Here is a 26357-nt window from a genome sequence, read left to right as displayed (position 1 = left end):
CCAACCTCCCAGCTGCTTTCTATAAAGATGGCTCCCTCATCAGGAAGCAGCCTACAGGTCACATGACCATCCAGCATGTTTCCAGGTCTGATGAAGGCCTCTACAAGTGTGACATCAGCGGTCATGGAGAGTCTCCATCCAGCTGGATCACTGTCACAGGTGACACACTCACCTGTCTGTGTTTCTGCAGCTTTCAACATTCACAATGTGACGACAACTTAATGACTGTGTTTGCTTTATTTTAGACAAACCCACCACCACACCTCCACCTACATCCACACCTCCACCTACATCCACCTCTCCTCCTTGTTCCACCTCCATCACTATTCCTCCATCACTCTTTCCTCCTGTTCTCTCTGTGTTGTCATGTGTTGGCTCCTTGTGTGTTGTGGTTCTACTGGTGTTACTGGTTCTACTGGCACGACGATGTGTTCACAGGAAACCTGAAGGTGAGACTCAGACTTCCTGATCTTTGAGTTTGTTATACTTAATAATCTGGACTTTTCGATGGATATTTTTTTACAAGATGCTGTGCACTGAAATGTTAACCTCTGACCCATGTACCGGGAGGCAAAAAGGGAAGATTCAGTTTAATCAGTTGTAACACGTAGTCAGTTATTTCTGTAAACAAACACAGCAGAGCCTCGTTAGCATCAAACCGCGGCTAATCAAGAAAACAAGTTTCATCACGCTAAAACCAAAATTTACCAAACTAGCCACCAAAGAAAACCACAATGTCTGACACTTGATAAACAATAACCCAATAACCTGTTTGCAAAGCATAAATATGTATTTGAGACTATGACTTGTTTTCTGACTAACTCGATCTCCCATAATAACTTAGAGCTATTTTTGTTTTAAAAAATCACAATTTTTTGGCCAGTTACAAACATGTGATTAGATGAGGGCAAGTGTTGTAAATTTAGCATCCCATGTTGCTAAAATGGTGGAATTGACATGACGATGGTATTGGAATTCCATTGGCTCGAATGCTTAAGAAGAGGTGTCTGTCATGTAAATCAGCAAATAGAAGGTAAAGTTGAAAAGGGACATTTCCAAAACTTGATTACACACAGAACAAAAGGCCCAATGTACCTGAGTATGTGTGTAATTCTTAAAAAAAAATATATTAAAAAAAAAACAATTAGTAATATGCAATGTAAATAAAGAATATCTGCTGTTCAATTTTTAAGAAATTTCAACTGACAGATGGTGCCAAAATGTGCCAAATGGCAAAATATCAGGTTATCTATTCATTAACGTGTGTAATTTTTACTATTTCACCTCAAAACCATAAATCTTTGCACAGAAAATTAACTTTGACACAGTAATATCTGTTGTAATATTTATGCCTCTGATGAAATCTCACAAGTTTTATTTTTATTTTTATACCAAGATTGTTTACAAAGAGTTTGTAAATGTCATTTTTGAGCAGGAACCTCAGAAAGATCATTGTGACTCAAAGTGTAAATCTTTTTTAAAAGCTATTTTGGAGAAAAGTCATCAAAACATTTAACAACATTTGTAATATTTCAAGTGCTGTCAAAAAAAATGCATTAACGCAAATTAATCCGCCATCACAGTCAACGAGATTAAAATTTTTAACGCAATTAACGCATCTGGAGTGCAGAATGACTCAAAAGCCCTGAAATGTTTCTGTCAACACATTTCTGGAACTTTGTCCAAGTAGAGTTACCGTCGCGCATGGTAAATGGTCTTTATTTATATAGCGCTTTTACTAGTCCCTAAGGACCCCAAAGCGCTTTACACATCCAGTCATCCACCCATTCACAAACACATTCACACACTGGTGATGGCAGCTACATTGTAGCCACAGCCACCCTGGGGTGCACTGACGGAGGCGAGGCTGCCGGACACTGGTGCCACCGGGCCCTCTGACCACCACCAGTAGGCAACGGGTGAAGTGTCTTGCCCAAGGACACAATGACCGAGACTGTCGAAGCCACATGCGGAAATGGGCAGTTGATCTGGTAGTGACGAGAAGCTGAACCAATCAACTCAATGTGGAAGATGATAAACTCACATCAGCCCTCTCGATGGGAAATTTGAGTATTAAAAAAATAACAGGACGGAGCACACAACTGACAACGTATTATGCAAGAAGGAATTTCTTTTTGCCGAAGTCCTTCCAGCTTAAAATATCACATTGACGCGAAGCATATGTTAGTCGGGGATGCTGCTAGCACTTTGGCTAACGCGTCACCCAGCTTGCCACAAACCACTCACGGAGCATCGGGGACTCAGTAAATCTACCTAGGACATATTGACTGACACAATTGCCCAGTGGATTGCAACAACCTGCAGACTTATTAATATCGTTGAGTAAACACACTTTACATAGCTATGGTTCCTCGTTTCAAGGACTTGAAGTTCCTCCCCAAGAGTGACAGAGAGAGAGTGGATAAAAGTTTACAGATTTTTTGTTAACATGAATGTGCAAGATGTTCAGTAAACTTGTTAAGTGCGTATATATTCCCTTTTTTACTAGAGACGGTTTGCTCATGCAAAATGAAATGTGATTAATATAGAATAAGGTACTGCACTGCAGTGGCTTGACTCATATCTATGTAAAACAGAAGTCTTTTTTCACAAAAATATAAAATGAATAAATAAAAAATTAAGTTGCATGTGTTGAACCACAACGGTTGTAGATTAAAAACATAACTTATTCATAAGGACATCAACAGAACTTGTATGATGTGACTTTTAGCTTTTAGCTGACTTTATGTGACACCAACATTTTAAATTCCATAACATCAGTGATGTACTGTGTTTTATTTTGTTATGCAGCTGCAGTCTGCTCAGCAGTGACAACAGAAGATGTCAGTTACGGAGGTACAGCTGCTCTTCTTTGTCTCTGTCATAGCTCACGTCTATAGCCAGGAGCTCAAGTTCATTAAAAGTTCATTTGAGATTTGGAGGAAAGCATTTTCGGTGCAGTGCAGTTTTTAAAACCCAGACCAAAAAGTTATAGTTCCCTGTAAAGCAGCAGAACCTTGTTTGGCTACAACTTTCCACAGAATAACTTTGCATGCCCTTATAATACGGGAATTTTTGGCTGCATGCTTGGTGGACAATAACAAACATGCCCACTAAAGTCATGGTATTTTGTTTAATTTGTTCCTAGAGAGAACATATTGGAAATTTTTTAATTAGAGGATCCCACAGTCTATCCATTTTCTTCTGCTTATTTAATTCAGTGTTCAGATTTCGTCCTCTTTGTATGAAAGGCTGGGGAAAACCTGGACAGTTGGTCAGTCTATTGCAGGGTTACCACAGAAAAGACAGGCATTCACTGCCACAATTAACCTAAGCTCATGCATGTTTATGGACTATGCGAGGAAGCCAGAGTATCTGGAGAGAATGAGGATCATGAGGATGTGTAATCTCCATGCAGAAAGGCCCTATACAGCCCATCTTTGCTGCTTTCATAGGAAATATAAAATCTCTAACTCTACAGGCATCGGTTAGCTTGTTAAATGTTAAAGTTCATGACAGTACAATGAGAAAAAGACTGAATGAGTGTGGCTTGTTTGGAAATGTTGTGAGGAGAAAGATGTCTTTGGTTTGCAAAGGCAGTCTTGGAGGAAATCATTCACAACTACCTGAAAGATTGTTGAAGTGTTAGTCAGTCTGACTGGCATTACTAGAAATTCAAAATGCTTCAACGGTGGTTTAAATGCAGACTTCAAAAAAGTTTGTAGTAGCAGTTTTGGAGTGAAATGTTTGGTGTTTCATGCAATGTTCAGAAATCTTTTACTTTTTGTACTTATATATTTTGTTTTTTAAATTCATCAGGTTCCAATCAGCCCAAATAGCAAAAAGAAAATAAAAATGCATGACATGAAAAAGTTTGGGTCTTAGGAGGTTAGAATTTGTGGCCATCCATTATCTCTGTTTCTCTGTTGTTTGGGTCCATGTTAAGCTCCCTCTTCTTGTTCTTGTCTTGACTGCTGCTTTAAGGGGCTGACTGGGCACTTGTGTATTTTTGTGTTGATTTAGGAGAAGTTCAGAAAATCAATCAATAAAGTCAAATTTCTATTTTATTCTAAAGCAGATGATTTTAGGTTTTCTCAAAGAAATGAGAAATAATGTATTGGTCTGGTTTTGATATGCAAAGGAGTTGTTAGCAGGACGAATGTGTTGTTAAAATCAAAGACACAAAGAGACAGACTGAAAAGGCCAAATGACCTGCATGCCAAACCACAGCATCTATTTCCTGTTGATGATTCTAGTTAATTGTACTGTAAGGCAAATGACACTTGCCACCGCAGTTTGTCCTGGTTTAGCTAACGACAGTGTTCATGTCGTGAGAAAGTGTTTGCTTTGTGTTCTGTGGTGACCTGTCTCAGTTTGCACAGAAAGAAGACGATAGCTTTGTGATCATACGCCTTCCTTTTCACAAGATACCTCACACACAGGAGGTTAACAAGTGAAAAAAGTGCTTCTGTTATAAAAGTTATCACACAATCTCTGCATAAAAAATATAAAATAGCATGACCATGGCTGCAATATAATATTGTTATACCTGCAGTAATTTAAATGTGTTCTGTTTTGCAGAGTATGATCCAGCTCTGACTGTTCGCTCAGCAGTGAGAACCGAAGACATCACTTATGAAGATATCACCATCAGCCCAAAGATGGCCAGAGGTACAGCTGCTCTTTAGCTTTAGCTTTGGACACAGTCAAGCTAGCTGCTTTCAGTGTTCACGTTGAGCTAAGCTAACCACGTTCTTAGTCAAACTTCTCATCTTTCTTTCAGAGAGACCAATTAGTGTTTCGTAAAAAGTTGAATTATTCCTTTAAAGTAAGAGCAGAAGAACAGAAGAGAACAAAACAGGCTGATTGTAAATCGTGCTTACGAAACATCCTGCACAGTGTAAACAGAGTTCAAAGCTGTTATGATTTTTGGGCAAACTTTGGGTAATCCTATCTCCACATGTGTGTGACTGTATCAACCATGGTACCATAGATCTCACAGAAAAGGAACTTCCCATACGTTTGTCGTATGTGCAAATACTCAAGCTCAAATTCAGACCTTTTGTTTATGATGGAAAACCAATCAGAAGAAATTGCCTTAAAGCGAGGAGCAAAATAAGTTTGCTTAAGGCGGAATATGAACAGAGACTGCATCAAGGCGTCTTTTTACATAATTAAGGAGTGAAAGCTGCCCTGCTGAGTAAATAAGTAGAAGCGCATAATTTTACAGAAATAGCACATCTGCTCTTAGCTAACATCGCCATCGGTGCTAATAGCATATCCTCCTTAAGCTGGTTGGTTGTTGCTCTTTTTTTTCTATGCAGCAAAGATTTTTTTTTAACCACTACAATAGCAAAGGCAGCGGCGCGATTGCAGCTACATTTTAGCTGCATTAGAGCTCCACACAGTGAAAAATCTGTCATTTAAAACAAACGGTGATCTTTACTTTTTAGCATATTTTATTATGATAAAACTTTTACATATAACAGCTTTTGACTCAGCAGATCACAGCAGTGTTTTAACTGATAATTGGTTGCATTCATATTATTTTAGAAATAACTTTTTTGTCACCAAAGATAACTCATCTTCGAGTAAGCAGGATGTCAGACAAGACAGTAAATAGTGAAAACTGACCCAAAAAACACATATTCTGTTGAACATTTGGGTGAAGGCCTACTTTCATCCAGTAATCTATAGAATGGAAACTTCATGGTTCCTGTTTTAAATTCTGAATGTTTGGCCAGTCCGACAAATCTTCTTTCTGAGTTGCAAAAACAGAGAGAGGGAAGCTGGAAGGAGCAAATATTTGAGTTTTTAAAATGTCATTTAATTAAGTTAATTGTTTGAATTTAAAGAAGCAACTAAAGTGTGGCCATTATAGAAGCTCTCTAATTTGTATCTGAGCTGGCTCACAGTAACGTATGAACTATGTGATGCAGAGAGGTGGAGATTGGAGGTCTTGATTGAACCACAAATCTTGTAATCATGTTTCCTGTTGTTTGAACTGTGTGTTTGTGTTCAGACTTTAAACCAGAGCCAGACGTCATCTACTCTTCACTGAAGTAGTCCACTGCTGCCCCCAGCACCTCAGACCAGAGGACATCCATATGTTATTATTTATTAGAATAAAATAATTAAAAAATAATGTTCTATTTTAAAAGTGTATTTATCCACAAAATCAGCAATAATAATAGAAATATGTTGATGGGATTTATGTCATTTAAATTTAATTCATGAGTTTGGCACCTTGCTCTTTTTCCACTGGCACCACTTTAGTCTCTCCGGTTCTTTTAATAAACTCTTACTCTCACTTTTTTTTCTCACATGGTTCTTTGGATTGTAGAAATATGTCAGATAGAAACTTTGACTTGTCTCGGTTTGATTAATGCTAACATGGCTAAACTCAAATTAGAATAACCATAAAATTGCAGAAGCTGTGACTTTTTAATAGTTGAGTTTTTACCTCAGTATACGTCACACAGAAATTAACCGGCAGCAGCATGACATCTGGAAGGCACACAGAGTCTTTGCAGACTGCTAAGGATCAGACTGTTATGGTCCTTGGTCGGTGACCCAGTGTTTTTGGTTTTTGTACTTTTACTTTTGATTTCATAAAGGTTTGTGACTGTTTGTGTTTTGGGTTTTCTGTCCTAGTGTTTCTAGCTCCCTAGTTTCGTGGTACTTCCTGAGTTCTGATTTTTAGGTTTTGTTATTTGTCCCAGTGTTAATTCTGTGCTCCCTCTGTTCTATGTCATCCCTACCTGTGTATCCCCTCTAGTGTAGTCAGGTCTCTGTGTGAAGCCCGCGTCTCTGAGTCTGTCTTCACGTGTGTTTTGAGTTTCCTGCTTTATTGTGAAAGTCTGTGTCTTATGCCAGTGTGTTCAGTTTGCGTTTCCCCTGTCTCGTCTTGTCGATCACAATCAGCTGTGCCTCCCTCCTGTGTGCAGTTGCCTCGTTCCCTTCTGTGTATTTATAGTGTGTGTTCACTCAAGTTAGTTGCTAGTCCGTCTGTGTTTCTTCCCTGCGTGTTTCTCCCAGAGTCATCCATTCAGGTTCGTTTTGTTAGTCATTCCCAGTTTAGGTCACCTTTAGGTTTTGCTTTGCTCGCCGTATTTCTGTTTGTACCACCTGTGTTAATAAAAATTCGCTCACTTCCGAGCCAGTGCCTGCGTCTGGATCCTGTCTCACACTCATCACACGTCTGCCCCCGCAGCCGTGACACAGACATCCTATCAATATGCAATCGATTATGTACCTCTAAGAATATATGATTAAATATTTTTAAGCATAAATGACAATCCAACAATATAAACCTGACAATTATTATTAGTCTTAGTTTTCAAAGTAAAACAACTCCCTCTAGTGGCCATGTACAACACATGCCTAAAAATGGTATATAAACCATCTATAAGAATATTGTTAAATCTATGGTCTGGAGCACAGGCTGTTGTTGATCAGGGCAATCTAAAGAATAATCTAAACATTTTGTTTCCTTATGAAATCAGCAAGGGGTGGGGGAAAGCCATTCACCAGAGCATATCTGAACTGCTGCTGATGTGGGCTGGCCTTCTCTGAATGCTCTTCAGGGCCGCTGTGTTTTCTGAAAACTTCTAACATTTGACATTTTCCAGCAACCAGTTTACCCTCAAAATCACATTGGTTATGACAATATCCGAAAAGATTTGCGCTGCCGGGAGCGATTTTTTTAATGAATGTGTCGTCTCCCTGTGAGGCAGTCTTGCTTACTCGGGAACCCATGATAACAACAACAACCAGTGCCACAGACCACGCCTGCACTCATTCACACAAACGCACACAAACAACACAAATTAGGCCTATTGTCTCAACACAGTCTCACCCAGTGGCTGCGTGCTTTGCCGCACTTAGTGCCAAAGACTTGCAACTTACTTGGTGTTGTTGTTGTTTTTTTCTTGTTTGCTTTTTGCGTGCAGCATCAGTCTCGGATCCCATCAATCGTCACTCATCGAGGAGGAAAAAACACCATCCCACCGGCCTGGTGCGAATTTTACGTCACAGGTCCTGTAAGACTCCGGCATGTCGCATTGTTCCCCTCAGTGAATGTCGATCCCAAGGATCCAGCTTGAGAAGGACCAATTAATGATGGGTTTGTCTAGCACAACCCCTCGCTGGAACGAGATAGTTCTACTACAACAGCAAAAAGCATTGGACACCAAGCAGAGCCCTTTGACCTCGTGCACGAGGAAGAAAACTATGACAAGCGCCGTTCCTTCGCTTGACCCCAGTCGCTCTCGTCTGCTCCCTCATAACACTGCTCTTTATTGAGGTTACATGAATATGCATAAGTTCATTAACATATGACGTCTTACATAGACATACATGTAACCAAAGAGTACCGTCTGTGTGTATGTGTAGGCGTGTGTGTGTGTGTGTGTGGGGGGGGGGGGGGGGTTTCTTCTAAATTGTTATACATTTCTAAGCATAAATGACAATCCAACAATATAAAGACCTGGATGGCCGCTAACTTTCTGCTTCTTAATTCAGATAAAACTGAGGTTATTGTACTCGGCCCTGAAAATTTCAGAAATATGGTATCTAAGCAGATTCTTACTCTGGATGGCATTACCTTGGCCTCCAGTAATGCTGTGAGGATCCTTGGAGTCATTTTTGACCAGGACATGTCCTTCAACGCACATATTAAACAAACATGTGAGACTGCTTTCTTCCATTTGCACAACATCTCTAAAGTTAGAAATATCCTGTCTCAGAGTGACGCTGAAAAACTAGTTCATGCATTCATTACTTCCAGGCTGGACTACTGTAATTCATTATTATCAGGATGTCCTAAAAACTCACTGAAAAGCCTTCAGCTGATCCAAAATGCTGCAGCAAGAGTCCTGACAGGGACTAGAAAGAGAGAGCAGATTTCTCCTGTTTTGGCTTCCCTTCATTGGCTTCCTGTTAAATCCAGAATTGAATTCAAAATCCTGCTCCTCACATACAAGGTCTTAAATAATCAGGCCCCATCTTATCTTAATGACCTTGTAGTGCCATATCACCCTATTAGAGCACTTCGCTCTCGCACTGCAGGCTTGTTGTTCCTAGAGTATTTAAAAGTAGAATGGAAGGGAGAGCCTTCAGTTTTCAGGCCCCTCTTCTGTGGAACCAGCTTCCAATTTGGATTTGCTAAAGCATATAGTTAGGGCTGGACCAGGTGACTCTGAATCCTCCCTTATGCTGCAATAGACGTAGGCTACTGGGGATTCCCATGATGCATTGAGTTTTTCCTTTCCAGTCACCTTTCTCACTCACTATGTGTTAATAGACCTCTCTGCACTGAATCATATCTGTTATTAATCTCTGTCTCTCTTCCACAGCATGTCTTTATCCTGTTTTCCTTCTCTCACCCCAACCGGTCGCAGCAGATGGCCCCGCCCCTCCCTGAGCCTGGTTCTGCCGGAGGTTTCTTCCTGTTAAAAGGGAGTTTTTCCTTCCCACTGTCGCCAAAGTGCTTGCTCATAGGGGGTCATATGATTGTTGGGTTTTTCTCTGTATCTATTATTGTAGCATATACTGTACAATATAAAGCGCCTTGAGGCGACTGTAGTTGTGATTTGGCGCTATATAAATAAAATTGAATTGAATTGAATTGAATTGAAGTTTCTCTTTACTGACATGAGGTTAGTGCATCACACAGATACCCAACATGGGGCGGTTCATTTACAACCTATTTACAGGTCTTATTTGAGTTTCACACTGTTTTTTGTTAGAAAATAATCAAGTTGATTATAAACCAGCACAGGGACAAACCTGCAGGTTTATCCCTGTGCTGGTGTCAGGCCTGCATGCAGGCCTGACAACAGGAGGTGTATCACTTTGCCGGTTTTCTACTTAGTGAGAGTGTTCACATTGCAATATGCCTTTGTGACATTCATTAGTGCCCTCACTGACACACAAAACAAAACAACGACTACACAACAGACTAACTATGCAAGACAACAGAACAGACTAACTACACATCCATGCTAAACGTCACAAATCTCCCACATCTAAAATCGCTCTCTCTCTCACTCGCTCGCTCTGACTCGTTGCCGTTACCGTCACTTCCCAAACTCCCCCCCCAAAATCCAAATCCCACGTGTGGCTTTTTTTCTTTCTTTTTTGTTTTCGCGCTGTCCTTAGAAAAGGCTTAAAAAAGGAAAAAAAAACCCACAAAAAAACGTTACAACGACAACCGTATTTTTAAAAAAAAGCAAGGCTTATACATTTTTATCATAACTCCGGGTTTACTGGCCTGCATAGCTGGACTGGCCATCAGGCATACCGGTGCCTGGTGGGCCGATCGTGATTTTTCGTTTTTATGGGCCGATGATTTTTGGTTTTTTTTTCAGTAACGGTATAAACAATGAAAGGTGGTGGATTGTCCAGATGCTGGCAGATGTGTAAAAATAACTCAGTTGTTTGGTGGTGGCTATGGCGGAGGCACAGAGGACAGCAGGTGGATGAGGGAAAGGGGAGGCAGGAGAAGGAGAGACCCGAGGCGGCACCCGGTCCAAGTGTCAGGTGAACTGAACAGGTAAGAAGTTATGACCTGCAGTCTGTCTTGGTCAGATATAAACCAAGTTTAGGTGGAGTTTATTTTCGTTCGTATTTTCGTACTGGGTACTAGCTAGCATGCTGGAGTTTCTATAGAGATTGACCACGTGACTTTCGCGCATTGCTTTGTGGGTACCCGTGGCAACAAAATCAAAACACTGCAATAAGCGCTAGTATTTCCAGCACCGGTAATCATTAATTCTGCGGTTTTAATCCGTACTTGCATTTTATTTGCCCCAAAAACAGTTGTGTACAAAACGACGGAGAACACGACAGGTCCGTACAAAGACAGAATTGACAAAAAGGCAAAAAAAAAGAGTAAAAAATCAAAGGAGTGAAAGGGTCAGACCCATACGAGCATACAGAGTGGAGTAAGGACGTTAGCGTGCTGCCCAACTTTCATCACGGACATATTTATTATTATATGGTCCTAAGTGTGAGTGCATACACTCACAAGATGTTTATTAACTTCAGATCCCTGCAACAAGCCCAGGTCCAGTTTACTTTGGTGATTTGGACTATTCCATTTCACAGCTGTTGTTAAATTCTTTTCCTTTATCTCTTGTACAGGCCAACGCAATCTATTTGTCGTTTCAGGTTGTAGTATTACACAACATTTTCAGATCTAATAGAAAGAAAATGAGTGTCTCATAATTCATTCAATTTATTGTCTTCATTTATAACTGGCATTATTGTTTCATTCTATTATAGAATCTTACAAGAAAGAGGCAACATTGTATTTCATTATGCTTTATTAGCTGCTTCAGTGAAAAACAAATCAACAATGCAAAACCCCCCCAAAAAACAACATAGCAAAACAACACTGGAAATGGAAAAGTGGAAAACAGTTATTCATGACTTGATTGCTTCAATACAACCCTTGGGCACATATATGCGGGACGTTTCGTGGCTGTTTTGATATCGCTCTCTCTCTCTCTTAACTGATCAAATCTCACTGTGGTAGCAGCTTTAAACTCGGTATGACCCAGGCTGATAGAGGGTGCCCAGTCTGGATCGCATTCCTGCATTTTGTAGGCTGGTTTTCCTACAAAACACAACAAACATTAGCCCGCAAAGCTACAGTTAACAAAGCAGCATAGCGCAACGAATTCAATTCAAATCAATATAAAACTTATTTGTAACCTACATCAACAATTATGTTATGATAAATTACGTAACTACAACAGAAGACTTACCTTTGTGGAAATGCTTGGAGCAGACTAACATGTGAGCTGGAGTGTTCTGGGACGTTATATTTGGTCTGCAATCCAGACCATCCGTCGGCTCTTTGTTACTTCAGAAACATGGCTTGAACAATTTCTCTTCCATGACGTAATCCGATAAAAAACAATCTCTTTGCCCATCGGCTTCCCATGGCTGTCATGCGACCGGCTATTAGAGTTAATAATACAACAGCTTCTTGCCATTTTTTGTGTTTCTTTTTATCTCTGTGTGACTTTTCATGTGAAAGCCTGTGTGCGCTAGTACCGCTTGCCACGCGTTCTCAGAATCCTTTGCGGTTTTACCCCGGAATGACGTCACATTTTTAATCTCTATACAGCTGGGCGGGTGCTAAGATCGAATCGTCCCGTATTCAGAGAAAATATTACGCGTTTCGTATTTAGCTGAAAAGGAACACAGTTTGTCCCGGACTTCAGCTAGAATCAAAAACACATTCTGCGTCTTTATGCTGTCAGCTGCCTCTTCATGAAACTGATCAATGATCAGCTGATCGGCTTTTCTCTCTTGTTTGTTTATCGCCCACTTTGCGACAGAAAGAGGAAACCAGCGGATGTCGCGTTAAACTAGAGCAGCACGTTTAAGCTTTATCAGCTGTTGTTAGAATTTATTTAATATTAGTTTCTAGTATCAGCTGATGTTTGCTGGAGCCACAGCTGTAAAGCTGCTGGTCATGATATCGGTTTGGATATCCTGGTGAGAGGGAAACATGAAGCTGAAACCAGGAGATGTCCTTACTGAATCATTAGAGCTGAACAGGTGATGGAGAAACAGGTTTACCTTTTAGGTGACATGGATGAGTTGAAGGGAAGTTATGAACTGTTTCTGAGAGACAAATAACACCAGGATCCTTTTCTACGTAGCTGACAGCTGGTAACTGTGCAGGGGCGGGTCTAGCAAAGTTTTGCCAGGGGGCCAGGTAGGGCATTAACAGGGAGAGGGGGGCACAAAGAAATACTTTTCTTACTTATTCTCATTTAAAATGTTTCGCTTTTAATAAATAATTATCTGAATTTTACAACCAAAGTTTTTATCTGATGTAAAATATATAGAAATCATACATATAGCAACAAAACAGTGTACATCACTGTCACAACAGCGTTTGTTTTCATTCAAAGGCTTTATGGCTTTTCCTATAATACCAGGTGGGCCGGTCTCTAGTCAAAATGCCCGGGCAGATTTTTTGTCCCAGTCCAGCCCTGCTGGCCTGTAAATACAATTTAAAAACTTTGAAGTCCAAACTTTCAACACGGGCTGAAAGACTCAGCGTGGCTGCAGCTTCTTGTTGTCAGCTTAAATCAGTCATGTGATTTGGAGGTGCAGCTTGTCCGTGGACCACTGAGGGTTAATAACACTCACCTTGCTTCCATTTCCAGAGTGTAACATCCAACCACCTGTGTGAAATCTGAAATTCCCATGGTGTTGTTCAAAATGTGCTCTGGCACAATCACAAGCAGCTATAAGACAAGAAAAAAGCCGGTCAGCGCTATGGGCTGAACGATTTGTTAATGGTGGAGGGGGGGGGAGACAATATGCAATATATTCAGTTTTAGCATTTATATTCACTGTTAACTGTAACTACGGTCAAGTGTTAATGCTATCCTTTTTTAATAAACAACACTGTCATATGTAAAACTAGGGTGGCACTTGGGGTGGCAAGGGATTATTTTAGGGTGGCACTTGCCACCCCATGGTCCGGGGGGATTTTCGAGATTGATAAAAATGTCCAGGTTTTCCTATAATCTGACAGAGGACCCATGTGTGTGACGTCATTCATCCCTGAACTGCTGCTTTGTGAGCGCTTGTTCTGCGCTCACAGACGGGACAGACAGCGCGCAGCAACGCACCTACTGATGTTTAAAAGATCCCATAGCGCAAGTGCATCTTTTCAGAAGAACTGCAAAAGAAATTTCCCTCGTACCGACCCAGTACTGGTAATTTTTCTTATGCAGATGAGGCATTATTTCCGTACCATTATTTAATTTCAGAGGCTTTTAAGTTATTTGTTTTGCACTCGTTGACTTGTAAAAGCCTATATGACATATTTTATTTCACAATTCATTAACCGCACAGAGAAGGCATCGTTTAAATATGTTATTAAATATGTTTCTTTAAGCAAGTTCTTCATGACTGAGCCAAGTGTCCTCTTATTTGGGTATCAAAATATGGTTACCCTAAAAGTTTACATGATTGAAATAACTTGAAGACAAACACAAAAAGAAGATAGCTCAGTAGGTGGAGCGTTAGCCCCATGATCTGGGGTAGCAAGGTACTGTCCCTACACACTGCTCCCTGGGCGCTGCATTGGTGGCTGCCCACTGCTTCACTGAGTGAATGGGTTAAATGTATAATTTCACTTGTAATTAATTAATACACCGGAAGACAAAAACTCGAGGTCATAAGGTAAAAACTACAAGTCCCAGCATCCTCTGTGTTTAGCAGTGAAAGTGAAAGTGTTGATCCTCCGTTCAGAGCAGCCGGAAGAGGAAGCTGGAGCTGAGGCAGGTGAGTGCTAACACGTTTCTTCTTATCACATAAAATAATCCACGCTGTTCCTGTCTGTGGGTGAAATGTGAGGCCGGTCGGCTTCTCTCAGCACTTTACGTTCACTCCGTTGATTTTCTGTAAGTAGAGTTTAGTTAGCTGAGCCTCCATTTAGTGTGAGAGAGCAGGAGGAGAGTGAGAGCTGTGCTGAGGCAGGGTGAGTGTTAACACCGCTCTGACATTACTGTGTCTCTGTGGCGGGAACAAGAGTCTCCGTCCGTGGAGGCAAAAATAATCAGACTTTGGTTTTTCAAAGGAAACTATTTTATGTCGGAAGAGGCCGCGCACTCATTGGATAACGACTTGTCAGTCTCAAGTTATTTGTTACAGACAAACTGTGACGTTTGAGCCACTTTCTGTTCTCAGTCCCGGCGTCCTGATCACCGAGGTTTCTGTTGCTCTGATATCTGATATTGATTATATCGGTAAACAGGCTGTAGGCATAAACATCAGGTCTGATCTGAAAATACCTTCAGAAACAAACTTCAAGAGTTTTATGTCTGTGAAGCCGCATGCTGATTGGACAACGACCTGTCAGTCCCAAGTTATCAGCTAATGAGCGCTTAGATTCACAGTAAGACCTTATCACGCTTTCTTTTTCAACTAAAATGGCGACAGTAAAACTGTAACGTGTCCTGTAATCTATAAACATTCTGTGATGAATAATCTGAAGTCATTTTGAGCCTGACAGTAGTTTCCTGTCACAGAGCAGAAGCTGCAGTCAGTTTTTGACTTTATATTTAATTTATTCCAAAATAAATCAATAAAGGTAGAAAAGAACTCTCAGTGATATTAAAAATCTATTTTTAAAGACAGATGTGACAAAGTGCAACAAATATAAGATGACACGTTTAAAGATATTTGAAGTATTGATCATATGTAGAACACAGAGCAGGTCCAATAACACAGAGTCATCCTGCTCTCAAACAGCAGTTTGGTTTCATGAGCTCACTTCCTGCAGGGATCCTCAGCTTCTCTCCAAAGGAGCCGTAACATGTGGGCTCCTCAGCATGATGATGATCCCGAACACACTGAGTTCCTTCATCCACCTGATCATGTACTTATTAAATAATGTGATGGTTTTGGTGTTTTTCTAAAGACTTTGAGCCTCTAAAACAGGGTTCTCAAAATCACGGCCCGCGGGCCATTTGCGGCCCACGTCACCTCTACTTGTGCCGCATATTGATATGAAGAAATATTTTTTAAAATTGTTATTCGAAAAATGACTTCATATGAAGGCATTATGACCGGAGTGTTACTGGGCGGTGTTGTTGCTGCAGGGAGACCGTGTGGGACTGCCCCTCCCGCTGTGTGTGGGTGAGTGCCAGGAGCTGCTACCGAGCAGAAACGGGAGATGGAAGCATTTAAATATAATAATAACCACTGCAGCCAAAAACAGCGTCTGACAAGCCCAGTTGTAATTAAGCTATCAAGACTCGACTGTACACTGTGTTCGTGTTTTTCTCCCACACAATAAAGTTCTGTTGGAGCAGCCTTTCAACGCCTCTCTCTGTCTCTCGCTAGCAAAGTTGGCCCAGACAGTAAAGCTAGCTCCCAGCTACGAGCCCGACACGGAACCCGAGGTATTAGCCAGAGGTCCCTTTACTACGGTTTGGAGCCACGGACCTGGCCGAGGTAACAAGAGAGTACAGACATGTTGAGGGGTTGGCTGTGTTAGTTCAGTGACAGATTTATTTGGAAAGAAAACAGTTTTCACTTGCAATCAAAAACTAAAGTGTACGCCTATGTCTGCATTTTTATTTTGTTAAATACAAACAAAATGATAGCAAATGTGCTGCCACGTGTCTGACCAGAAAGAGCGACCAATCTGATTATTTGGTAGTTCAATGAAAGGCTTCAGGTAGTTCAGAGTGAGAAAAAAATTGTGTTCATGTTTGCAGTTTTTTCTTGTTATACAATATTTGAAGTTATATAAAACAAACAAAACACTACATTTCAGGAAATATTAGTGGGTGTTTTCTTGTTTGTTTTTTTGTACTACTTGAACACTAAAGTGGCCCTCGGCTCATTTGAGTTTGAGACCCCTGCTCTAAAATAACTGGTTTGGACTTTAGGGCCAAAGCTCCAACATTAGAAACCCGTCAGTGTGATGCTTCCAGTACAACAGCACCTCTGAGTGTGTGTGTTTACCTCTCAGACTAACTCCACCCTGACATTGAGAAGATGGAAGAAGAGGACGGAGCAGCATCTGCAGCATCCAGCTGTGTGTCTGTGAGGAGTGACTCGTCCAGAAACAGACCTCCTACCTTCAGTCATGGACCTGCACCAACAATGGTCTTCAATCATGGAGCTCAGCTGACCATGTAAGAGATCTGCTAACTTAGAGTTCAAAGGTTGTTTATAAAAATGTGTTCTGCCACTGCCAGTGACATCATAAATGATTTCTAACAGTGGTCTGTGTATGATAGGGTCTATGTTACATTATAATTATACTCGTGGAGTCGCAAGTTTGCCTCTCTTTCGTCCACTTTTGTCTCTACACAACTCCCCCTCCCCCATCGCTTCACCTGCAGGCAACGAGAAGATGGACACACAGCCATCAAAGATGAGCTGGTCGGGAAAAAGAAAGCATTTGGAGATTACTATTTTAGTGCTGGTAGCGGTAATCTTGTTAAAATGACATTAACGCCATAACTGCATTAACATGGGAAATCTCTGTCAACAAGTTACCGCAGATCGCCATGTGCGTGGGGCTGCACGGCGTCAGCGTATTGACGGTGTTAACGTGTTGACGCTGTGCAGCTAGCACTAATAGTATTCTCACCATTTACCAAATCGCCATGAAGAGTGTGTGAAACTGTGTGCTGCATCCCAGACCGCGAAGTCTCCCAGCCTCCTGCCCCGAAACAAACCACCTTACAAAACTCGTATACCGTATTTTTGGGGCTATAACCTTACACTGAAATGCTTTCATTTTCTCAAAAATCGACAGTGCGCCTTACATATAAATTTTGGTTGTGCTTACTGACCGCAAACTGATTTTATTTGGTACACGGCGCTCAGAAATCTGTTAAAAATGTTTTGGTGCGACTTTGGTAAGCTACGAAGCCGCACCGACTGATGGACTGTTGGAGCGTTACGGCTACCGTAGTCTGGAGCCTCGCAGAGTAATACGTACTGTGCTTCAACGTAATATTACTGTGTTGAGTGTGTATAATGAACACAAATGGCTCCTGTTAAGAGACATGATTACAAAGAGGATTTCAAACTCCAGGCTGTCAGTCACGCAGTAGAAGTTGGGAACAGAGCAGCTACGAAACCTGTTTTTGTTATTATGCTCAGCATCTGTTAGTTTACATTTTGACTGCACAATTGTGAGCTTTTTGTTTTGCACAAAAACAACATTGTTTTATTTTATTTATGGAGCATCATTATTTAATAAATGCTCATAATTTATTTGTGAGTAATTGTTTCATGTACATCTGCGCTGTATGTTAATAAAAATGCCTGTGTGAGATTTGGGACACAGTGTGACTAAGAACTCTTTTTGTTCCTATTTTATGGCTTAAAAAATATCGAGATGTATATCGTATATCGCCATCCAGCTAACGAATAACGAGATATGAATTTTGGGCCATATTGCCCACTCCTAGTGTACGATAATGTTAGTGTGGGGCGTATTTTCCTGCTAATGCAAACGCATTTACTTTGCCCTTTGTCTGTCGCAAAGACGTACAATGAAACTAAGAAGAACACAGTTTGCACCACCAGCAGGCAGAGGAAGTGGCTGACATCCAGAAGTCCTACCAGTGGCTGAACAAAGCTGGACTGAAAGACAGCACAGAGGCACTAATCATGGCAGCACAGGAACAAGCTCTGAGCACCAGATCCACGGAGCCCGGGGTCTAAATGGGTCTTTTTTGGGTGGTTTTCGTGGTGTGTTAATAGCGACTTTGTTTCTTTGGACCTGACCAAAATATTTCATTTTCCAGTTCAGTTGTGTTCTTCTGCAGCAATGAATAACACTAATGGTATATTTTTAGCTGGATCGTTCTATAAAAACATGAATCAAATCTGAGAAAAGTTCCCACCTGACTGATCATACTTGCTTCTTTTATGGCTTTTGTGGTATACTTTATCAGTAATTCATGTGATATGAATATCATGTGTTTGTGTTTGCAGGGGTCAGAGGTCACAGTCTCCAGTATCCAGCTGTGTGTCTGTGAGGAGTGACGGGTCCAGAAACAGACCTCCAGACTTCAGTCATGAACCTGCAGCAACAATGGTCTTCAATCATGGAGCTCAGCTGACCATGTAAGAGATCTGCTAACTTAGAGTTCAAAGGTTGTTTATATACATGCATTCTGCCAGTGACATCATAAATTATTCTTTATGGTAGTCCGTGTACGATAATGCTAGTATGGAGCAATCCCAGGTGATGATTTGTCCTGTTTTGCTGTGAACGTTTCTGCAGCCGTCTGTAATCTAATCTGTGATAACTGTTGCTGATAGAAACCATCACATTATCCAGTTTGTGTGTTAGAGCTGCTTAAAAGATTTTAAACAGAGATTAATCAGTAATTCATGTGATATGAATATCATGTATTTGTGTTTGCAGGGGTCAGAGGTCACAGTCTCCAGTATCCAGCTGTGTGTCTGTGAGGAGTGACTGGTCCAGAAACAGACCTCCAGACTTCAGTCATGAACCTGCACCAACAATGGTCTTCAATCATGGAGCTCAGCTGACCATGTAAGAGATCTGCTTACTCATTTATGGGTGTTTGAAATGTTGTGATCACTTTGTAATTTTAGTTTATATTTGTGCATAAATGTGATTTTAAACTTAAATTAGACAAAAATGACCCAGTTAGACAAATGAGAGAAGAATATTGGACTCTGGTAAATGATATGATATAAAATCTACTTTAAATATTTTAAAAAGTTTTGTTTTTATTTTTAGTTGTTTGTATTTTTATGAGAACATGTGTGTGTAAGTGTGTCTATACATGAATCAAACAGATTTGTGAGGCTGTGAAAGAAACAGGTTTTAACAGGTCTGACAACCTGTGAGGTTGTTTCCCCTCTGCAGAGTTTCCACAGATGGATTATTGATAAGAGGAGAAAATATGAGATGATTAAAGCCAGAGTTAAAATTCAGTGCTGTGAAAGTCAGTTAGTTCAGCTGGTTGGAGGAGCTGTGTGAAATTGTGTGTCAGCAGGAGGAGACGGTGACATCACTGTTTACAAGACTGTTGGAAATGAGTCTGTGACAGAAATCTGTAGCATCAGTCTATGAGAATCATTTTACTGTCTCTGACAGCCAAGAACAGATACGACCAACATAAGCTTTGAATTTAGTGACGGGAACAGAACAGCACTGTGTGACATGGTGATATTACACTGTGTGTGACATGGTGATATTACACTGTGTGTGACATGGGGATATTACACTGTGTGTGACATGGTGATATTACACTGTGTGTGACATGGTGATATTACACCGTGTGTGACATGGTGATATTACACCGTGTGTTTCATGGTGATATTACACCGTGTGTGACATGGTGATATTACACCGTGTGTGACATGGTGATATTACACCGTGTGTGACATGGTGATATTACACCGTGTGTTTCATGGTGATATTACACCGTGTGTGACATGGTGATATTACACCGTGTGTTTCATGGTGATATTACACCGTGTGTGACATGGTGATATTACACCGTGTGTGACATGGTGATATTACACCGTGTGTTTCATGGTGATATTACACCGTGTGTGACATGGTGATATTACACCGTGTGTTTCATGGTGATATTACACCGTGTGTGACATGGTGATATTACACCGTGTGTTTCATGGTGATATTACACCGTGTGTGACATGGTGATATTACACCGTGTGTTTCATGGTGATATTACACCGTGTGTGACATGGTGATATTACACCGTGTGTGACATGGTGATATTACACCGTGTGTTTCATGGTGATATTACACCGTGTGTTTCATGGTGATATTACACCGTGTGTGACATGGTGATATTACACCGTGTGTTTCATGGTGATATTACACCGTGTGTTTCATGGTGATATTACACCGTGTGTGACATGGTGATATTACACCGTGTGTGACATGGTGATATTACACCGTGTGTGACATGGTGATATTACACCGTGTGTTTCATGGTGATATTACACCGTGTGTGACATGGTGATATTACACCGTGTGTGACATGGTGATATTACACCGTGTGTTTCATGGTGATATTACACCGTGTGTGACATGGTGATATTACACCGTGTGTGACATGGTGATATTACACCGTGTGTTTCATGGTGATATTACACCGTGTGTGACATGGTGATATTACACCGTGTGTGACATGGTGATATTACACCGTGTGTGACATGGTGATATTACACCGTGTGTTTCATGGTGATATTACACCGTGTGTGACATGGTGATATTACACCGTGTGTTTCATGGTGATATTACACCGTGTGTTTCATGGTGATATTACACCGTGTGTGACATGGTGATATTACACCGTGTGTGACATGGTGATATTACACCGTGTGTGTCATGGTGATATTACACCGTGTGTGTCATGGTGATATTACACCGCGTGTTTCATGGTGATATTACACCGCGTGTGACATGGTGATATTACACCGTGTGTTTCATGGTGATATTACACCGTGTGTGACATGGTGATATTACACCGTGTGTGACATGGTGATATTACACCGTGTGTGACATGGTGATATTACACCGTGTGTGACATGGTGATATTACACCGTGTGTTTCATGGTGATATTACACCGTGTGTGACATGGTGATATTACACCGTGTGTGTCATGGTGATATTACACCGTGTGTGACATGGTGATATTACACCGTGTGTGACATGGTGATATTACACCGTGTGTGACATGGTGATATTACACCGTGTGTGACATGGTGATATTACACCGTGTGTGACATGGTGATATTACACCGTGTGTTTCATGGTGATATTACACTGTGTGTGACATGGTGATATTACACCGTGTGTGACATGGTGATATTACACCGTGTGTGACATGGTGATGTTACACCGTGTGTGACATGGGGATATTACACTATAGTGCTTTGTGCCACATTAGCACAGCATGTACTGACAGAGCAGTGCTAGCAGAACAAAGCAAATGAGGAAAATGATGTAAACAGAGTAAGTGAACAGAGTGAGCAGAGTAATATCAGCAGTAATGAAGCAGCAGGATCAGTGTAGCAGCGTGTGACGTCATAATGAATCAGATATGATCTGACATATGACAGTGAGACAAGAACATGATGTAAGGTCCTGTTTTAAACCCTGATGGTGATGCTATGAGGAGAGAATGTTCTGATTTAGGACTTGGATGGTCTGAGGATAGAAGCTCCTCTCTGTTTGTGTCCTGATGGTGCAGAAGCTTCTGTCTGATTGTAGAAGGAGCTGAAGCAGCATCATCCCAGAGGTGAAGCTCCACTGTGTGCAGACCTGAGGTCAGATTCCTCCAGGCTGATGTTCAGGATCTACAGAAACGTGTGGTTGTAGTTACTGCTGCACTGTGTGCTGACAGCAGATACTCAGAACAAAGCGTTGCAGAGTTGTTCTTTATAAAGATCAGTACATATACAATATGGATTATGGCAGTGAATGAACACGTTTCTGTCATTTGTTTCATTGGCTTCTTTTTTCTGCCTGTGTTCATGTGATTAATGTCTAACACATAAACAGGTTTGTAATCAAACATCACATCATCAGGGAGGCATCATGAAACAAAGTTACTGCTGGAGGCTGAACTCAATTTGGTGGCAATGTTAAAAAATATAACTCAGATCATTTCAAATCTTTTAGTTCTTCTTCTTCACTTCTGTAAAATAATAGAACAAAAATCAGAACCCAGAAGGTCACTTCCTGATGACTGAACTCTTTCAAAATAAAGCTGAAAGCTCTGAATTTGACACCGCTGCTCCACCACAGTTTTTACAGGAGTTCAAAGCTCAGTTCAAAGTGATCGATCCCAAACTTCCAGTACATCCAGTGAAGGAGATAATCAGCTCTGTGATGAAGGCTTTTACTGTGCAGTTTGTAGGCTGATCACTCTGTGTTTAATAAGACAGGAACAGCAAAGGAAACTCTGATTCTGAATTCAAACACAAGTTTCTCCACTTTGACTTTTCTCTGTGACCATCAGAGCTTCTGCACAGTGTCATCAAATCTGGATGTTTGTCACTTTGTCACTAACAGTAAATAATTTTAGTGATAAAGAAATGTGTTCACAGAGGGAGGAAGAGGAAGAGGAGTGGTGTTTGTGAGGAGGAGCAGCTGTCCTGCTGTGCTTTGTGTCAGGACGTCCTGAAGGATCCAGTCTCTATCAGCTGTGGACACTGGTTCTGCAGACAGTGTATCTCCTCATACTGGGATCAGTCTGCTTCATCAGGAGACTCCTCCTGTCCCCAGTGTGGAGAAAGATCCAGAACCAGAGTTGGACTGCAGACGGCCAGTCAGAGCAGCTGTGTACAAAGTAAGACTGAACATCTGTCTGCTGATGGACTCATTTCTGAAAACTGGACTTCTTGTTGTGTTGTTCAGACATTGAAGAGTTCTCTTTCTCTTTAGTCTCATTGTTTTTCTTTCTTTCAGCAGATGTTGGTCTGCAGGAGGTTTTAGATCAACATAAGATCAGTCTGAGGAGGAGATGTGAAAGTGTGACTGAAGGAAGTGATGAAACAGGAAGTAGAACCTTCCTCAACAGGATCTACACTGAGCTCTACATCACAGAGGGACAGAGTGAAGAGGTTCATACCCAACATGAGGTGAGGCAGCTGGAGACAGCTTCCAAGATGGACGCCCTCCATGACACTCCAATCAGGTGCCAGGACATCTTTAAAGCCTTACCTGACCAACAGAGACCCATCAGAGTGGTTCTGACCAACGGCGTCGCTGGTGTTGGAAAAACCTTCTCAGTGCAGAAGTTCACTCTGGACTGGGCAGAGGGCTTGGAGAACCAACACATCAGTGCGGTGGTTCTGCTTTCATTCAGGGAGCTGAACTTGGTCAGAGATGAGCAGTACAGTCTCCTGGAGCTGATCCATGTTTTCTATCCAACATTACAGAACGTCACAGCAGAGAAGCTCACTGTGTGTAATCTTTTGTTCATCTTTGACGGCCTGGATGAAAGCAGACTTTCATTGGATTTCACCAACAGGAAGCTTGTGTCTGATGTCACACAGAAGTCATCGGTCAGCGAGCTGCTGACAAATCTCATCCAGGGGAATCTGCTTCCCTCTGCTCTCATCTGGATAACTTCCCGACCTGCAGCAGCCAATCAGATCCCTCCTACATGTGTTGACAGGCTAACAGAAGTACGAGGCTTCACTGACGCCCAGAAGGAGGAGTACTTCAGGAGGAGATTCAGTGATGAAGAGCTGTCCAGCAGAATCATCTCCCACATGAAGACATCCAGGAGCCTCCACATCATGTGTAGTATCCCAGTCTTCTGCTGGATCACTGCTACAGTTCTGGAGCACATGTTGACTACAGAGCAGAGAGGAGAGCTGCCCAAGACCCTGACTGACATGTACTCACACTTCCTGCTGGTTCAGACAAAGAGGAAGAAGAACAAGTACCATGAGGGACATGAGACAGGTCCACAGGAGCTGATGGAGGCTGACAGGGGAGTTCTTCTGAAGCTGGGGAGGCTGGCGTTTGAACATCTGGAGAGAGGAAACATCATGTTCTACCAAGAAGACCTGGAGCAGTGTGGTCTGGATGTCACAGAGGCCTCAGTGTACTCAGGAGTTTGTACAGAGATCTTCAAAAGAGAGTGTGTGATCTTCCAGAAACCAGTTTACTGCTTTGTTCATCTGAGCATTCAGGAGTTTCTGGCTGCAGTCTACATGTTCCACTGTTACACCAACAGGAAGTCAGAGGTGCTGAAGGACTTCCTGGGAAAAACATGCAAGAAGTCATCTCTGGATGATTTTCTCAAGCTAATCATAAAGAAATCCCTCCAGAGTAAAAATGGCCTCCTGGACCTGTTTGTTCGCTTCCTTCATGGCCTCTGTCTGGAGTCCAACCAGAGACTCTTAGGAAGTCTGCTGGGTCAGACAGAGAACAGTCCAGAAACCATCCAGACAGTCATCAACAACCTGAAGGAGATGAACAGTGATAAAATCTCTCCTGACAGAAGCATCAACATCTTCCACTGTCTGATGGAGATGAACGACCTCTCAGTACACCAGGAGATCCAAGAGTTCCTGAAGTCAGAGAACAGATCAGAGAAACTCTCTGAGATCCAGTGCTCAGCTCTGGCCTTCATGCTGCAGATGTCAGAGGAGGTTCTGGATGAGTTTGACCTGCAGAAGTACAACACATCACCAGAGGGACGACGTCGACTGACTGCAGCTGTTAGGAACTGCAGAAAGGCTGGGTGAGTCCAGATGTGATCATTAACATCATTAATTAGTGTAGATTAGTAGTTTAGTTCTTCAGATATACACAGTATTAAACGACTCTCATTATTTTGAGATTCTCACATAAAATGATATTTTCTGTTGATCAGGAAGTGTGTGTGATCCTTCATTGGTAGTCGTACGCTGTGTGTTGTAGACTCACAAAAGGGGCGATCGTGGCTCAGGTTCGAGCCCCGGCTCCGACAGTCTCGGTCATTGTGTCCTTGGGCAAGACACTTCACCCGTTGCCTACTGGTGGTGGTCAGAGGGCCCGGTGTCGCCAGTGTCCGGCAGCCTCGCCTCTGTCAGTGTGCCCCAGGGCGGCTGTGCCTACAATGTAGCTGCCATCACCAGTGTGTGAATGTGTGGATGACTGAACGTGTAAAGCGCTATACAAATACAGGCCATTTACTCACATCTACATGTAGTACCTGTGTTGTGTCAATAGGGGGCAGTATTTTAAATCTGCTGCTGCTGTTGGTCATTCAGACGCTCCTGTTAGAGAGAAGACAGAAATAAGAATCTATGAAGAGCTTCTTTGTAGTGAAGTGAACTCTAATGTTAAAAACAGTGACAAATATCCAGAGCAGTCACCGTCTGAGCTTCTCCTCTGACTACAGACCAAACTACAGACAGAGTTTAGTGGCATAAACATGGTGAGTGAGGATGAAGGTGCTGAGGAAGACTCTGGTTTAGTGTGATGCACTGACGTCCCTGAGTGACGGTGCTGTGGTTCAGAGTGAGGGCTCAGAGGTGAACCAGCTGTGCCCTCTTACTGCCAACAGTGGGACAAACTGAGTGAGAAGACACTGCTGACATCTGGACTGAACATGTGTCAAATATGTGAGCTAACGCTGATGTCACAGCAGCACATGGATTCACTCTCATTCCTGCTGCTGCTCCTAATGACAAATGTCTGACTTCATGTCCTCATTAATCACAGAGCTGATTGTTCAATGTTTAGTTGTTGCTGCTGAAATGTCGTCCCTATTTTCTGCTGATGGAATTCACTGCTGTGTTTTTTGCCAAAGACAAACTGATCCACGTCAGTTTATAACAATATTCAAAGTGAACACAGGTTGCTGCTGGACACAGACAGGTAACATCATTTTGACTTGCTGTCACCTGCATCTGGAGTCATAAACACTGAAACCCAGAACAGGAAAACAAATCTTATTCTGCCAACTAGTGATAAACCTGCAGACTAATGGCTCAGAAAGCTAAAATGAGCCAATCATTTCTTTGTTTAGTTGAAATCAGATCTGATATCAGCAGCTCTGAGTTCATTCATCATTATTGTCCAGTGGTGAGATTTCTGCTGCGTTTGGTAACAGTCAGCAGGTTTTTCCTGCGTGTGGACATGAACAGTCGTACCTGACAGCAGCAGGTAGCAAACAGAGATCATCTTTCCAGCTGGAACTCTTCACTGAGCTGAACTCATTCAAAATGTTCTGGATTCAAAACAGGAAACAGTCCGAATGTGTTTCTTCGCTCTGACTCTAGATCAGATCTCAGTGACAGACTGTGGATATTATGGAAGCCTAAATGTGACGCC

At 41.8% G+C, this 26357-nt stretch overlaps 1 protein-coding gene and 1 long non-coding RNA gene across 11 annotated transcripts in view; both read left to right on the top strand.

Annotated features, from left to right (window-relative positions):
* Positions 1-292: 292 nt before the first annotated feature.
* LOC102083050 (uncharacterized) lies at positions 293-7243 on the top strand. Its single transcript, XR_267557.4, has 4 exons — positions 293-449; positions 2812-2856; positions 4582-4671; positions 6023-7243. It is a non-coding gene; the product is annotated as an uncharacterized LOC102083050 (long non-coding RNA).
* Positions 7244-14251: 7008 nt separating this feature from the next.
* Positions 14252-26357, top strand: part of LOC109201436 (NACHT, LRR and PYD domains-containing protein 12-like) — a 58333-nt gene continuing 46227 nt past the window's right edge. For 3 of the 10 annotated variants that reach the window (XM_025903377.1, XM_025903372.1, XM_025903356.1), the window contains exons 1-7: positions 14252-14319; positions 15883-15993; positions 16517-16682; positions 18502-18633; positions 18938-19069; positions 22631-22872; positions 22992-24780. In XM_025903377.1, the coding sequence (XP_025759162.1) occupies positions 16543-16682; positions 18502-18633; positions 18938-19069; positions 22631-22872; positions 22992-24780 (2435 nt within the window). In that variant the 5' untranslated portion in view covers positions 14252-14319; positions 15883-15993; positions 16517-16542. Of the gene's footprint in view, positions 14320-15638; positions 15776-15882; positions 15994-16516; positions 16683-18501; positions 18634-18937; positions 19070-22630; positions 22873-22991; positions 24781-26357 lie in introns of all 10 variants that reach the window. The other 7 variants (XM_025903357.1, XM_025903364.1, XM_025903359.1 and 4 more) reach the window with 7 other exon arrangements.

Source organism: Oreochromis niloticus, linkage group LG3 (genome assembly GCF_001858045.2).
Source record: "Oreochromis niloticus isolate F11D_XX linkage group LG3, O_niloticus_UMD_NMBU, whole genome shotgun sequence".
Taxonomy (NCBI): domain Eukaryota; kingdom Metazoa; phylum Chordata; class Actinopteri; order Cichliformes; family Cichlidae; genus Oreochromis; species Oreochromis niloticus.
Note: the sequence above shows the minus strand (reverse complement) of the source record. Positions and strands in the feature narration are given on the sequence as shown.